The sequence below is a fragment of the Bombina bombina genome, chromosome 5 (genome assembly GCF_027579735.1).
Source record: "Bombina bombina isolate aBomBom1 chromosome 5, aBomBom1.pri, whole genome shotgun sequence".
NCBI classification, from domain to species: Eukaryota; Metazoa; Chordata; class Amphibia; order Anura; family Bombinatoridae; genus Bombina; species Bombina bombina.
In genome coordinates, this window is record NC_069503.1 from 826,775,164 (window position 1) to 826,790,442 (window position 15,279).

At 37.7% G+C, this 15,279-nt stretch overlaps 1 protein-coding gene across 1 annotated transcript in view; it reads left to right on the plus strand.

Annotated features, from left to right (window-relative positions):
• The window catches only part of LPIN2 (lipin 2), a 245,089-nt gene that overhangs the window by 216,357 nt on the left and 13,453 nt on the right, over nucleotides 1-15,279 (plus strand). Inside the window, exons 17-18 of the mRNA XM_053714954.1 lie at nucleotides 1,010-1,096; nucleotides 15,095-15,247. Of these exons, the coding sequence (XP_053570929.1) occupies nucleotides 1,010-1,096; nucleotides 15,095-15,247 (240 nt within the window). The remainder of the gene's footprint in view (nucleotides 1-1,009; nucleotides 1,097-15,094; nucleotides 15,248-15,279) is intronic.

A 15,279-nucleotide genomic window follows, 5' to 3' on the forward strand; every position in this document is an offset into this window, starting at 1 on the left:
TAGTCGTATTTCAGTCTCTGACTTTAGGCTTCCCTACTAGAATCTGTCTTATTACTTTGATCTATCTTTTCATTTGTTCTTTGTTATCTTTAGTAGTAGGAAGATACAATATTCTTTAAAGTTCTATTTCCATTAGTGAATTTACACATCTGCATTTGCGCGCTTTGTCCTTTCCACATGTTTATGGAAATCTGAAAATCTAATTTATAAATAAAACAAAATCCAGACTGACTACTAAACCACACATAATTCCTTCAGTCTTAAAAAGTACTTTATATATGATCTGCTCTTCAGAGTGGAGGAGACGTTAAGGGATATATGAGACAGAAGGTGATGGAGCAGATATGAAATTTCAGATTCTCTGTAGAACATTAATATAAATTCATATTTGTCATATCAAATTTGGTAGCCAGCCAGAAAAATAAGGAGCCAGCTACACAGCTTTAGGAACCAGGCAACATATTGTTTTAATATAGACTTTTTTTTTTTTTAACATTTTGATAAATTTCCAGCAGCCTTTCAGAATTGTTGTTTTCTGACATTTTACACTCTATTTTTTTCTGATAAAAAACCCTATATTTCTACAGTAAAGAATCTGTAAACATATATTGCAATTGAAAACCAGCTAATTTTGACTCTGTTATTATTTCTAGACCTGTGATAGATAGATAGATAGATAGATAGATAGATAGATATTTAGAGTCTATGTGTAAACATATAATATAAAACTATCATTTATTTGTATAGCGTCACAAAGATGTATTTTTGTGTTTGCTATCCACAAAATTTATGTGTGTGAAATTAAAAATGAGCTTAATTTAGCATTTTTTAAACTGGTTGTCTGAAGTTTTGTATTAGGGACATGGAGATTTGTGCAGTTAGAAGAGAACATACAAGAACTGCGGTGCTAAATTAAAATCTGGAACTTGCTACACATTAACTAATTTCATGCTTGTGACGATTCCTTACACTGTTCTCTAAATACTTTTTTGTTTTTCTTTAAATAAAGGTCGGATGCCTTAGGACAGATACTGCCACAACTGGGGAAAGACTGGACACATCAAGGCATTGCAAAACTCTATCACTCTATACATGAGTATGTTTCTCTGCTTCATTCTAAATGCCTCTTATAAAGGAAACAGATTATCATTTTATCTTTTGTATTTTTTTTATCTAGAACTATTATCTGTTAAAATCTGCAACTGTATTTTGTCCATTTGGATTTTTCTGCTGATACTGAACAGTGTTAAAGGGCCATAGTAGTAAAAAAAATATTATATGCTCTAGAACATGTCATTTTAAGACTATCGACCCTGCACTACTATGTGTTTAACCCCCGCAATTCAGTGAGCAATTCATTCTGTAGATTTTTTTTAAATGTATTCTTTTTTTTTTTTTTTTTTTATAAATATTTATTTGTTGATCTACACTCAAAGTAATAACATACAGAAATAAGGTAGCAAGTATACATCAGTCACATATCATTACAAGATAAATGCATATGCATGCATTTAATCTGTTAGTATTGTACCAATAAACATCTGATTTGTATTTCAAAAGATATAAACCAAAATCCTATCAAAACGTCATATTACTACATTGCTTTACTTGAACAATTTAACAGTTTCTGTATGTATAAAATAAAAAAGAAAACCTCATCTCCAGAGTTTTGGAGTTTTTCTTTCTATATAACAACCTAGGACGGAAATCAAATCAAAACTAAACAAAACAAGAAGATAAAAATAAATAAAAAGACAACCTAAGTCCCCCTCCCCGTCGCGGGCCCCACCAATTAAGGGGCATAGCCTTCATTGTCCCTCTCACCCATATCCATCCATTGTTGTGGGAGTGCCTCTTTTATAATCAAGAGTAAAAATGCTGCCATTTTCTTTAGCGGATATATGAATTGAAGCTGGATTGCGATAGGCCATGTTAATATTACTTTTAGCCATTTGTGAAAAAAAGCTCTAAGCTATTTTTCCTGGAGTATTTTATTTTATTGTAACTCTACTGTCATTTGTAATTTAATGATAGTGACAAATTCTTCTATACTAGGAGCACCTGGTGACCTCCACTCTCTAAATATTCGGTTTCAAGCAACCAGAATCAGCATATTTATCAGCTGCTGATCTCCCACAATTGTGGGGTTAAAGAGCAAAAAAAAAAACACATAATAAGGGAGTAAGCTTAAAGTTATTTTGAAGTATATTATTCAGCCAGAAATGAATCTAGCCCCAGTACTTTTTAATTTTCGGGCAGAACCATAAGCAGTGCATAATGGCTGCCTTCTCTGCTTTACATTTGTAACATTTGCTTTTTGATTATCCCTGGACCACATATTAACTCTATCTGGGTTAAGGTAGAAATTATTTATCACTTTCAGTTGTGTTTCTCTCCAACTAGTTATTACTGTGGCGTTTTCAGATAAAGTTACACTTTTCATAATATCATATTATTCATTTTATATTAATTTCAATTTATAACACAACAAAAGACAAGTCAAAGTAAATATATGAAGTTTCCATGTACAATACTGAGTATATATGATTCAAAGTCAAATAATACATCTTCCATTTTATATGGGGTGCACACTTTTGCTTCTTAGATAATGCTAGGCATTAAAAATAGCTCTAAAAACAAGTCCAAACAAGTTAAATACATGCCAGCATATGGGAGATGTCTTAGAAAGAGGTAATCTACAGAAACATACCTTTAAAAATAATGGGCTAGATTATAAGTGGAGTTGAAAATATCGCTTCTGCGAAAGCGACATTTGTTCTCAATTTATTAATACCAGTGCACGCAAATGTGTGCTGGTATTTCAAGTTAGGTGCAATGTGAATGCGTTTGCATTGCATGGAAGCTTTGCGATCACGAGAGTGTGCTTCCTTAGGCTCCATATACATATATATTTCTTTCATGTAATTAACAAGAGTCCATGAGCTAGTGACGTATGGGATATACATTCCTACCAGGAGGGGCAAAGTTTCCCAAACCTTAAAATGCCTATAAATACACCCCTCACCACACCCACAAATCAGTTTTACAAACTTTGCCTCCAAGGGAGGTGGTGAAGTAAGTTTGTGCTAGATTCTACGTTGATATGCGCTCCGCAGCAAGTTGGAGCCCGGTTTTCCTCTCAGCGTGCAGTGAATGTCAGAGGGATGTGAGGAGAGTATTGCCTATTGAATGCAGTGATCTCCTTCTACGGGGTCTATTTCATAAGGTTCTCTGTTATCGGTCGTAGAGATTCATCTCTTACCTCCCTTTTCAGATCGACGATATACTCTTATATTTACCATTTCCTCTACTGATTCTCGTTTCAGTACTGGTTTGGCTTTCTACAAACATGTAGATGAGTGTCCTGGGGTAAGTAAGTCTTATTTTCTGTGACACTCTAAGCTATGGTTGGGCACTTTATTTATAAAGTTCTAAATATATGTATTCAAACATTTATTTGCCTTGACTCAGAATGTTCAACTTTCCTTATTTCCAGACAGTCAGTTTCATATTTGGGATTATGCTTTAAATTATCATTTTATTGCGTCATTTTTGGCGCGGATTTTTTTGGCGCAAAAATTCATTTCCGTTTCCGGCGTCATACGTGTCGCCGGAAGTTGCGTCATTTTTTGACGTTATTTTGCGCCAAAAATGTCGGCGTTCCGGATGTGGCGTCATTTTTGGCGCCAAAAGCATTTAGGCGCCAAATAATGTGGGCGTCTTATTTGGCGCCAAAAAATATGGGCGTCGCTTTTGTCTCCACATTATTTCAGTCTCATTTTCATTTGCTTCTGGTTGCTAGAAGCTTGATGTTTGGCATTTTTTTCCCATTCCTGAAACTGTCTTATAAGGAATTTGATTTATTTTGCTTTATATGTTGTTTTTTCTCTTACATATTGCAAGATGTCTCACGTTGCATCTGAGCCAGAAGATACTACAGGAAAACCACTGCCTGCTGGATCTACCAAAGCTAAGTGTATCTGCTGTAAACTTTTGGTAGCTATTTCTCCAGCTGTTGTTTGTATTAATTGTCATGACAAACTTGTTAAAGCAGATAATATTTCCTTTAGTGATGTACCATTGCCTGTTGCAGTTCCCTCAACATCTAAGGTGCAGAATGTTCCTGATAACATAAGAGATTTTGTTTCTGAATCCATAAAGAAGGCTTTGTCTGTTATTTCTCCTTCTAGTAAACGTAAAAAGTCTTTTAAATCTTCTCTCTCTACAGATGAATTTTTAAATGAACACCATCATTCTGATTCTTTGGACTCTTCTAGTTCAGAGGATTCTGTCTCAGAGATTGATGCTGATAAATCTTCATATTTTAGATGGAATTTATTCGCTCTTTACTTAAAGAAGTACTAATTGCTTTAGAAATAGAGGATTCTAGTCCTCTTGATACTAATTCTATACGTTTGGATAAGGTTTTTAAAGCTCCTGCGGTTATTCCAGAAGTCTTTCCTGTTCCTAATGCTATTTCTGCAGTAATTGCTAAGGAATGGGATAAATTGGGTAATTCATTTACTCCTTCTAAACGTTTTAAGCAATTATATCCTGTTCCGCCTGACAGGTTAGAATTTTGGGACAAAATCCCTAAAGTTGATGGGGCTATTTCTACCCTTGCTAAACGTACTACCATTCCTACGTCAGATGGTACCTCGTTTAAGGATCCTTTAGATAGAAAAATTGAATCTTTTCTAAGAAAAGCTTATCTATGTTCAGGTAATCTTCTTAGACCTGCTATATCATTGGCTGATGTTGCTGCAGCTTCAACTTTTTGGTTGGAAACTCTAGCGCAACAAGTAACAAATCGTGATTCTCATGATATTATTATTCTTCTCCAGCATGCTAATAATTTCATCTGTGATGCCATTTTTTATTAGAGTTGATGTTAGATTTATGTCTCTGGCTATCTTAGCCAGAAGAGCTTTATGGCTTAAGACTTGGAATGCTGATATGGCTTCTAAATCAACTCTACTTTCCATTTCTTTCCAGGGAAACAAATTATTTGGTTCTCAGTTGGATTCTATTATTTCAACTGTTACTGGTGGGAAAGGAACTTTTTTACCACAGGATAAAAAATCTAAAGGTAAAAACAGGGCTAACAATCGTTTTCGTTCCTTTCGTTTCAACAAAGAACAAAAGCCTGATCCTTCGTCCTCAGGAGCAGTTTCAGTTTGGAAACCATCTCCAGTCTGGAATAAATCCAAGCCTGCTAGAAAGGCAAAGCCTGCTTCTAAGTTCACATGAAGGTACGGCCCTCATTCCAGTTCAGCTGGTAGGGGGCAGGTTACGTTTTTTCAAAGAAATTTGGATCAAATCTGTTCACAATCTTTGGATTCAGAACATTGTTTCAGAAGGGTACAGAATTGGTTTCAAGATGAGACCTCCTGCAAAGAGATTTTTTCTTTCCCATGTCCCAGTAAATCCAGTGAAAGCTCAAGCATTTCTGAATTGTGTTTCAGATCTAGAGTTGGCTGGAGTAATTATGCCAGTTCCAGTTCCGGAACAGGGGATGGGGTTTTATTCAAATCTCTTCATTGTACCAAAGAAGGAGAATTCCTTCAGACCAGTTCTGGATCTAAAATTATTGAATCGTTATGTAAGGATACCAACGTTCAAGATGGTAACTGTAAGGACTATATTGCCTTTTGTTCAGCAAGGGAATTATATGTCCACAATAGATTTACAGGATGCATATCTGCATATTCCGATTCATCCAGATCATTATCAGTTCCTGAGATTCTCTTTTCTAGACAAGCATTACCAATTTGTGGCTCTACCGTTCGGCCTTGCTACAGCTCCAAGAATTTTCACAAAGATTCTCGGTGCCCTTCTGTCTGTAATCAGAGAACAGGGTATTGTGGTATTTCCTTATTTGGACGATATCTTGGTACTTGCTCCGTCTTTACATTTAGCAGAGTCTCATACGAATCGACTTGTGTTGTTTCTTCAAGATCATGGTTGGAGGATCAATTTACCAAAAAGTTCTTTGATTCCTCAAACAAGGGTAACCTTTCTGGGTTTCCAGATAGATTCAGTGTCCATGACTCTGTCTTTAACAGACAAGAGACGTCTAAAATTGATTACAGCTTGTCGAAACCTTCAGTCACAATCATTCCCTTCGGTAGCCTTATGCATGGAAATTCTAGGTCTTATGACTGCTGCATCGGACGCGATCCCCTTTGCTCGTTTTCACATGCGACCTCTTCAGCTCTGTATGCTGAACCAATGGTGCAGGGATTACACGAAGATATCTCAATTAATATCTTTAAAACCGATTGTTCGACACTCTCTAACGTGGTGGACAAATCACCATCGTTTAATTCAGGGGGCTTCTTTTGTTCTTCCGACCTGGACTGTAATTTCAACAGATGCAAGTCTCACAGGTTGGGGAGCTGTGTGGGGATCTCTGACGGCACAAGGAGTTTGGGAATCTCAGGAGGTGAGATTACCGATCAATATTTTGGAACTCCGTGCAATTTTCAGAGCTCTTCAGTTTTGGCCTCTTCTGAAGAGAGAATCGTTCATTTGTTTTCAGACAGACAATGTCACAACTGTGGCATACATCAATCATCAAGGAGGGACTCACAGTCCTCTGGCTATGAAAGAAGTATCTCGAATTTTGGTTTGGGCGGAATCCAGCTCCTGTCTAATCTCTGCGGTTCATATCCCAGGTGTAGACAATTGGGAAGCGGATTATCTCAGTCGCCAAACGTTGCATCCGGGCGAATGGTCTCTTCACCCAGAGGTATTTCTTCAGATTGTTCAATTGTGGGGGCTCCCAGAGATAGATCTGATGGCCTCTCATCTAAACAAGAAACTTCCCAGGTATCTGTCCAGATCCCGGGATCCTCAGGCGGAGGCAGTGGATGCATTATCACTTACTTGGAAGTATCATCCTGCCTATATCTTTCCGCCTCTAGTTCTTCTTCCAAGAGTAATCTCCAAGATTCTGAGGGAATGCTCGTTTGTTCTGCTAATAGCTCCGGCATGGCCTCACAGGTTTTGGTATGCGGATCTTGTCCGGATGGCATCTTGCCAGCCATGGACTCTTCCGTTAAGACCAGACCTTCTGTCACAAGGTCCTTTTTTCCATCCGGATCTGAAATCCTTAAATTTAAAGGTATGGAGATTGAACGCTTGATTCTTGGTCATAGAGGTTTCTCTGACTCCGTGATTAATACTATGTTACAGGCTCGTAAATCTGTATCTCGAGAGATATATTATAGAGTCTGGAAGACTTATATTTCATGGTGTCTTTCTCATCATTTTTCTTGGCATTCTTTTAGAATACCGAGAATTTTACAATTTCTTCAGGATGGTTTGGATAAGGGTTTGTCCGCAAGTTCTTTGAAAGGACAAATCTCTGCTCTTTCTGTTCTTTTTCACAGACAGATTGCTATTCTTCCTGATATTCATTGTTTTGTACAAGCTTTGGTTCGTATAAAACCTGTCATTAAGTCAATTTCTCCTCCTTGGAGTTTGAATTTGGTTCTGGGAGCTCTTCAAGCTCCTCCGTTTGAACCTATGCATTCATTGGACATTAAATTACTTTCTTGGAAAGTTTTGTTCCTTTTGGCCATCTCTTCTGCTAGAAGAGTTTCTGAATTATCTGCTCTTTCGTGTGAGTCTCCTTTTCTAATTTTTCATCAGGATAAGGCGGTGTTGCGAACTTCTTTTGAATTTTTACCTAAGGTTGTGAATTCCAACAACATTAGTAGAGAAATTGTGGTTCCTTCATTATGTCCTAATCCTAAGAATTCTAAGGAGAAATCATTGCATTCTTTGGATGTTGTTAGAGCTTTGAAATATTATGTTGAAGCTACGAAATCTTTCCGTAAGACTTCTAGTCTATTTGTTATCTTTTCCGGTTCTAGGAAAGGCCAGAAAGCTTCTGCCATTTCTTTGGCATCTTGGTTGAAATCTTTAATTCATCTTGCCTATGTTGAGTCGGGTAAAACTCCGCCTCAAAGAATTACAGCTCATTCTACTAGGTCAGTATCTACTTCCTGGGCGTTTAGGAATGAAGCTTCGGTTGACCAGATCTGCAAAGCAGCAACTTGGTCTTCTTTGCATACTTTTACTAAATTCTACCATTTTGATGTATTTTCTTCTTCTGAAGCAGTTTTTGGTAGAAAAGTTCTTCAGGCAGCGGTTTCAGTTTGAATCTTCTGCTTATGTTTTTTGTTAAACTTTATTTTGGGTGTGGATTATTTTCAGCAGGAATTGGCTGTCTTTATTTTATCCCTCCCTCTCTAGTGACTCTTGTGTGGAAAGATCCACATCTTGGGTAGTCATTATCCCATACGTCACTAGCTCATGGACTCTTGTTAATTACATGAAAGAAAACATAATTTATGTAAGAACTTACCTGATAAATTCATTTCTTTCATATTAACAAGAGTCCATGAGGCCCACCCTTTTTTGTGGTGGTTATGATTTTTTTGTATAAAGCACAATTATTCCAATTCCTTATTTTATATGCTTCGCACTTTTTCTTATCACCCCACTTCTTGGCTATTCGTTAAACTGATTTGTGGGTGTGGTGAGGGGTGTATTTATAGGCATTTTAAGGTTTGGGAAACTTTGCCCCTCCTGGTAGGAATGTATATCCCATACGTCACTAGCTCATGGACTCTTGTTAATATGAAAGAAATGAATTTATCAGGTAAGTTCTTACATAAATTATGTTTTATTGAGAACACACAGTGTTTTTAACACCATAAAACTGTATTGTGCTGTTTTTTTTTTTCTTTCCTAAGATATGGTGAGCCAACAACGTAGTCAATTACTGTTCAGATATCACTCCTGGCCAGCAGGAGGAGGCAAAGAGCACCACAGCAAAGCTGTTAAGTATTACTCCCCTACCCACAATACCCAGTCATTCTCTTTGCTTCTTTTAAATGGAGGAGGTGAATTTTTTTGTGTCTGAAGAAAATTGGATTTCTTTTGCTACAAGCTACAAGTTTTTGGCTATAGCTGTACTCCACGTCAATCTCTTCAGTAGAGTAGTGAGGGCTTTAAAGCACTTAGGAACTTGTAAAGTGGGCTTTGCTGCGTTTTCCTAACATGTTGCTGCCCTAGTACAGAAAGCCAGAGTAGGTTTACTCTGTTCTTTCTTTTTTAAACAGGTCTCTGTAAGGAGTGGCTTCCATTCACGCCGGGTGAGCTGTCCTCTTGCCGGACAGCTAGATGTGCAGGTAAGTGCCTATTAGTCTTCTTGGGCTAGGAGGCTGGCACTGTTGGGGTTAATTTGAATCCAAATCTGCATTTATTGTGGGACTGAAATCCTGAGTTAAGGATAGATTATGGCAGTGGCGGGCACGTTTATTATGTGACTTTGTGGCTGAAATCATGGTCAGCGGATGTTACCTTTTAAGTCCAAGCTTTCATTGCGTCCTTACAAGGGTAAGACCTCGTTTGGCCCTGGTTTTGCAGAAATAATCTCTGACTTTACTGGTGGAAAAGGGTTTTTTCTACCAGAAGACAAGAAGAATAGATCTAAAGGACGTCAAAGTAATTTTCATTCCTTTCGTAACCCCAAAGGAAAGTCTTCCTCTTCCAAGCAGGAACAATCCAAGCCTTCTTGGAAACCCAATCAGTCTTGGAACAAGGGGAAGCAATATAAGAAGCCTGCAGCTTAGTCTAAGTGGGGGGCAGACTTTCTCTGTTTTATTCAGCTTGGGTACAAGATGTCCCAAATCCTTGGGCTGTGGACATAGTGTCTCAGGGTTACAAAATAGAATACAAGACTTTTCCTCCCAGTAACAGGTTTCTTCTCTCAAGATTATCTGCAGACCAGATAAAAAGAGAGGCATTCTTGAATTGTGTTCGGGACCTTTCTTCCCTGGAAGTGATAGTTCCACTTCCTGATAGGGAACAGGGTCTGGGATTCTATTCCAATCTGTTTGTGGTTCCTAAAAAAGAGCGAACTTTTCGTCCTATTTTAGACCTAAAGTGTCTAAACAAGTTTCTCAGGGTACCATCCTTCAAAATGGAGACCTTTCAGTCCATTCTTTCGTTGGTACAAGAGGGTCAGTTTATGACGACCATAGACCTGATGGATGTGTATCTTCATGTTCCCATTCACAGGGGTCATCACAAGTACCTGAGCTTCGCCTTTCTAGACAAACACTTTCAGTTTGTGGCTCTTCAGTTTGGCCTTGCCACAGCTCCCAGAATATTTTCAATAGGATTTAAGCAGCTCTCATTCTATTGGCTAATTCAAATTAGCCAACAGAATGAGAGCTTGTTGAATCCTATTGGCTGATTTGAATAGCCAATAGGATTTTTAGCAGCCCTAATTCCTATTGGCTGATTCAAAATTTTCAGCCAATAGGAATGCAAGGGACCCCATCTTGAATTGCGTCAGGATGGACCCGCTCCACGCCAGCTGGATGAAGATCGAAGAGGCCTCCTGGATGAGGACTTTACTGGCTGGATGGATCCTTCAAGCGGGACTTCAACAACTGTAAGTGGATCGTCGGGGGTTAGTGTTAGGTTTTTTTAAGGGTTTTTTGGGTGTTTTTTTTTTTTTTTAGTTTAGGTTCAGGGCAATGGGAAGCTTAGGTAATTTTAGATAGTGTTTTTTTTTTATTTTTGGGGGGGGATTGGTTGGCTGGTGGGTTTTACTGTTGGGTGGTGTTTGTATTTTATTTTTGAGGTAAAAGAGCTGATATCTTTGGTGCAATGCCCCACAAAAGGCCATTTTAAGGGCCATTGGTAGTTTATTGTAGGCTAGGGGTTTTTTTTATTTTGGGTGGGCTTTTTTATTTTGATAGGGCTATTAGATTAGGTGTAATTCTTTTTTATTTTTGATAATTTATTTGTTATTTTTCGTAATTTAGTGGGGGGTGTTGTAATTTAGTTAGTTGTTTTTTTTAATTAGATACTTTTTGTAATTTTTAGAGTAGAGTTAGGATTTTTTTATTGGTTGTTTATTTTTATTTAATTGGTAGTTAGCTTAATTTTAGTTTAATAATTGTAATAGTTTAATTGCTAGTTTAAAATTATTTTTTTTATTTTTGACAGGTAAGTTTTAATTGAATTTAAGCTAGGGGAATTGTAATTTTAATATAAAGTTAGGGGGTCGTTAGATTTAGGGGTTACTAGTTTAAATTTATTTTGATGTGGTGGGGCTTTCGGTTTAGGGGTAATAGCTTATTTTAGTATATTTCGCTGTGGGGGCTTTCGGTTTAGGGGTTTATAGGTTTATTATAGTGGCGGTGTGGGCGGACAGCAGATTAGGGGTGAATAATATTTAAATAGTGTTTGCAATGCGGGAGGGATTGCGGTTTAGGGGTTAATACATTTATTATAGTGGCAACAATGTCAGGGAGCGGCAGAATAGGGTTTAGTACATTTTTTAGTGGCGGTGATGACGGGAGCGGCTGATTAGGGGTTAATACATTTATTATAGTGTTTGCTATGCGGGAGGGCCTCAGTTTAGGGGTTAATAGGTAGTTTATGGGTGTTAATTCACTTTGTAACACTTTAGTTATGAGTTTTATGTTACAGCTTTGTAGCGTAAAACTCATAACTACTGACTTTAGATTGCGTTACGGATCTTGTCGTTTTAGGCTGTAACGCTCACTTTTTAGATGTTCCGCAAAACTCGTAATACCGGCGCTATGGGAATCCCATGAAAAAATTTAATTTTTACATGTGCGGGACTGACGTTGCGCTACAGGCTAAAAGGTTTGCGGTACACCTATACCGACAACAACTTGTTGTTGCTGCAGTGCTGTTTTAACGCTGAAAATGCCATATTTTCAGCGTTACAAGCCGCAACGCAAAACTTGTAATCTAGGTGTTTGTTTCTTATTGCTATTTCTTCTGCTTGGAGGGTCTCGGAGCTCTCAACCCTGCAGTGTGATTCGCCTTATCTTATCTTTCATGCTTATAAGGCGGTTCTTCGTACTAAGTTGGGTTTTCTTCCTAAAGTGGTTTCTGGTAGAAATATTAACCAGGAAATTGTTGTTCCTTCTTTATGTCCTAATCCTTCTTATCATAAGGAACGTTTGTTGCACAACTTGGATGTTGTGCATGCTCTAAAATTCTACCTACAGGCGACTTAGGATGTAAAGGTCAGAAAGCTACAGATACTTCTATTTCTCTCTGGTTGAGAAGTATGATCCATTTTGCTTATGAGACTGCTGGACAGCAGCCTCCTGAGAGAATAACAGCTCATTCCACTAGGGCTGTTTCGTCTTCTTGGGCTTTCAAAAATGAAGCTTCTGTGGAACAGATTTGCAAGGCTGCAACTTGGTCCTCTCTGCATACTTTTTGCAAATTTGATACTTTTGGGAGAAAGGTTCTTCAAGCAGTGATACCTTCTGTTTAGGTCTGCCTGTCTTGTTTTCCCTCCCTAGTCATCTGTGTCCTCTAGCTTGGGTATTATTTCCCAGCAGTAATTAATGACGTCATGGACTCAACATATCTTAGGAAAGAAAACAAAATTTATGCTTACCTGATAAATTTATTTCTTTCCGGATATGGTGAGTCCACGACCCCACCCTTAAATGTAAGACAGTTATTTTTTACTAAACCTCAGGCACCTCTACACCTTTGTGTTATTCCTTGTTTCCATTTTCCTTCGGTTGAATGACTGCGGATTGTGGGTAGGGGAGTGATACTTAACAGCTTTGCTGTGGTGCTCTTTGCCTCCTCCTGCTGGACAGGGGTGATATCCCAACAGTAATTAATGACGTTGTGGACTCACCATATCTGGAAAGAAAGAAATTTATCAGGTAAGCATAAATTTTGTTTGTTTTTTAAATAAAATTAGAGATACTTATATATTTATAATTTTTTTAATAAAGCAACACTATACATAATTTTAGGGGCAATTGGGGGACATTATAAAATTAACCAGAGGTCATGTTCATTTTATGAGTGCTAATTGCTACAGCGAGCTCGCATTAGCAATAACCAGCCACTTGTAATGGTTGGTTATTTACCACGCACCCGTAAAAGGGCAAATTTGGCCATTTACGTGCGCATGAAAAATTAGCGCTCCACTTGTAATCTGGCCCAATATTAGGTCTAAAAACTAGAGTATAGGGATAGAATGGTAACTAATTTTGTTCCGTACAGGTGGTGAGAGTCCACGATCCATTACTCCTAGGAATTACTCTCCCCTGCCACTAGGAGGAGGCAAAGATTCCCAAACCCCAAGAGTTCTATAAAACCTCTCCCACCTCACTGGTAAATCAGTCTGACAGCCTCTACCTAAACTTATTTCTGCCCTTTCTACTAAATCATTTACCACTTCTTGGGCTTTTAGGAATGAGGCTTCTGTTGATCAAATTTGCAAGGTAGCTTCTTGACCTCCTTTGTATACTTGTTCTAAATGTTACCATTTTGATGTTTTTGCTTCTTCTGAGGCAGCCTTTTGGTAGGAAAGTCCAGACAGTGGTCTCAGCTTAATGGTTTTTGCCTGTGAGTCATTTTTAAGTGCATAAAAGTCTGAGTTGTGTTCTTTTATTTTATTTTTTTGGCTATAAGTCAGATTGATTTACCAGTGAGTTGGGAGGGGTTTTATAGCGCTCTTGGGGTTTGGGAATCTTTGCCTCCTCCTAGTAACAAGGATGAGTAGTTCCCAGGAGTCATGGATCGTGGACTCTTACCACCATGAAAATAAATTAAATTTATTAGGTAAGCATAAATTATGTTTTCTGTATTAATATAACAGAGGTTCATAACATATACAATATTTAGATACTCATTAATATCTCTGAAGTTGCCTTCACAGCAAAACAGACCTCTTATACTCTCTATAGTCTGAACATGAAGGAACATAACTTACTGCTAAATTATATTGAAACCCTAGTATGCAGTGATAGCTAAAGACATACTTTAACTACGTAGCTCGGTAGTTTCATTGATAATATTTTACATAACTGGTATACAAGGCCAATAAGTCAGTAAGAATAGAATAACCCTGACTTCAGAAGAAGAATGTAAGAAGGACCTGAGATATCTAATTAATGAATGCTAGGTGTAGCAGCACAACTACAACTATCACTAGATAATACTATAGACTGACTTCAGAAGGAGAATGTAAGAAGGACCTGAGATAGCTAATGAAAGCTATGTGTAGTGGCATAGCTACAACCATCTCTAGATAATACTATAGACTGACTTCAGAGGGAGAATGTAAGAAGGACCTGAGATATCTAATTAATGAAAGCTAGGTGTAGCAGCACAACTACAACCATCTCTAGATAATACTATAGACTGACTTCAGAAGGAGAATGTAAGAAGGACCTGAGATATCTAATGAAAGCTATGTGTAGTGGCATAGCTACAACCATCTCTAGATAATACTATAGACTGACTTCAGAAGGAGAATGTAAGAAGGACCTGAGATATCTAATTAATGAAAGCTAGGTGTAGTGGCAAAGCTACAACCATCTATAGATAAAGCTACAATCATCTATAGATATTACTATAGGATGACTTCAGAAGGAGAATGTAAGAAGGACCTGCGATATCCAATGAAAAGCTAGGTGTAGTGGCAACGCTACAATCATCTATAGATAAAGCTACAATCATCTATAGATATTACTATAGGATGACTTCAGAAGGAGAATGTAAGAAGGACCTGAGATATCTAAGTAATGAAAGCTAGGTGTAGCTGTGCAGCTACAACCATCTCTAGATAAGGGACTACTATAGGCTGACTGGGAGCTTAAAGATATGATCTAGGAGGAAAAAGCTCTTACTTAGAAAACATCAGCAGTACTGAATCGCCATTTATTATAAAGCATTAACAAACAATAACATAAGGGAAGTCCTACAAAGAAGGCTGCTCCAACCTTCTCATTGTGAGAGTCTAGTAGTTAAAATTACAAAATCATTTTTATGCCATTGACTCTCTTCCTGTTAACATATAATATGAATACACACAGTCAACATATATTATGAAAAGTATGTGATTTCAAACTGGTTTAACTTTTTCTTTAATACATAAATGTGGTAACGATGTTCAGTTGATTCTCTATCATGATGGAACTTATACTGAGATTTTATTGCTCTCTTGCTCACAACAGTGGTTAAAATGTTTGAGTATTTTTCTGTTTCATTGCAGGAATGGGTACAAATTCCTGTACTGCTCAGCTCGTGCCATTGGGATGGCAGATATGACAAGGGGATATTTACACTGGGTTAATGACAGAGGTACTATCCTACCCAGGGGACCACTAATGCTGTCTCCCAGCAGCCTCTTCTCTGCATTCCACAGGTTTGTTTTGATTTAATATTAATTATGATACA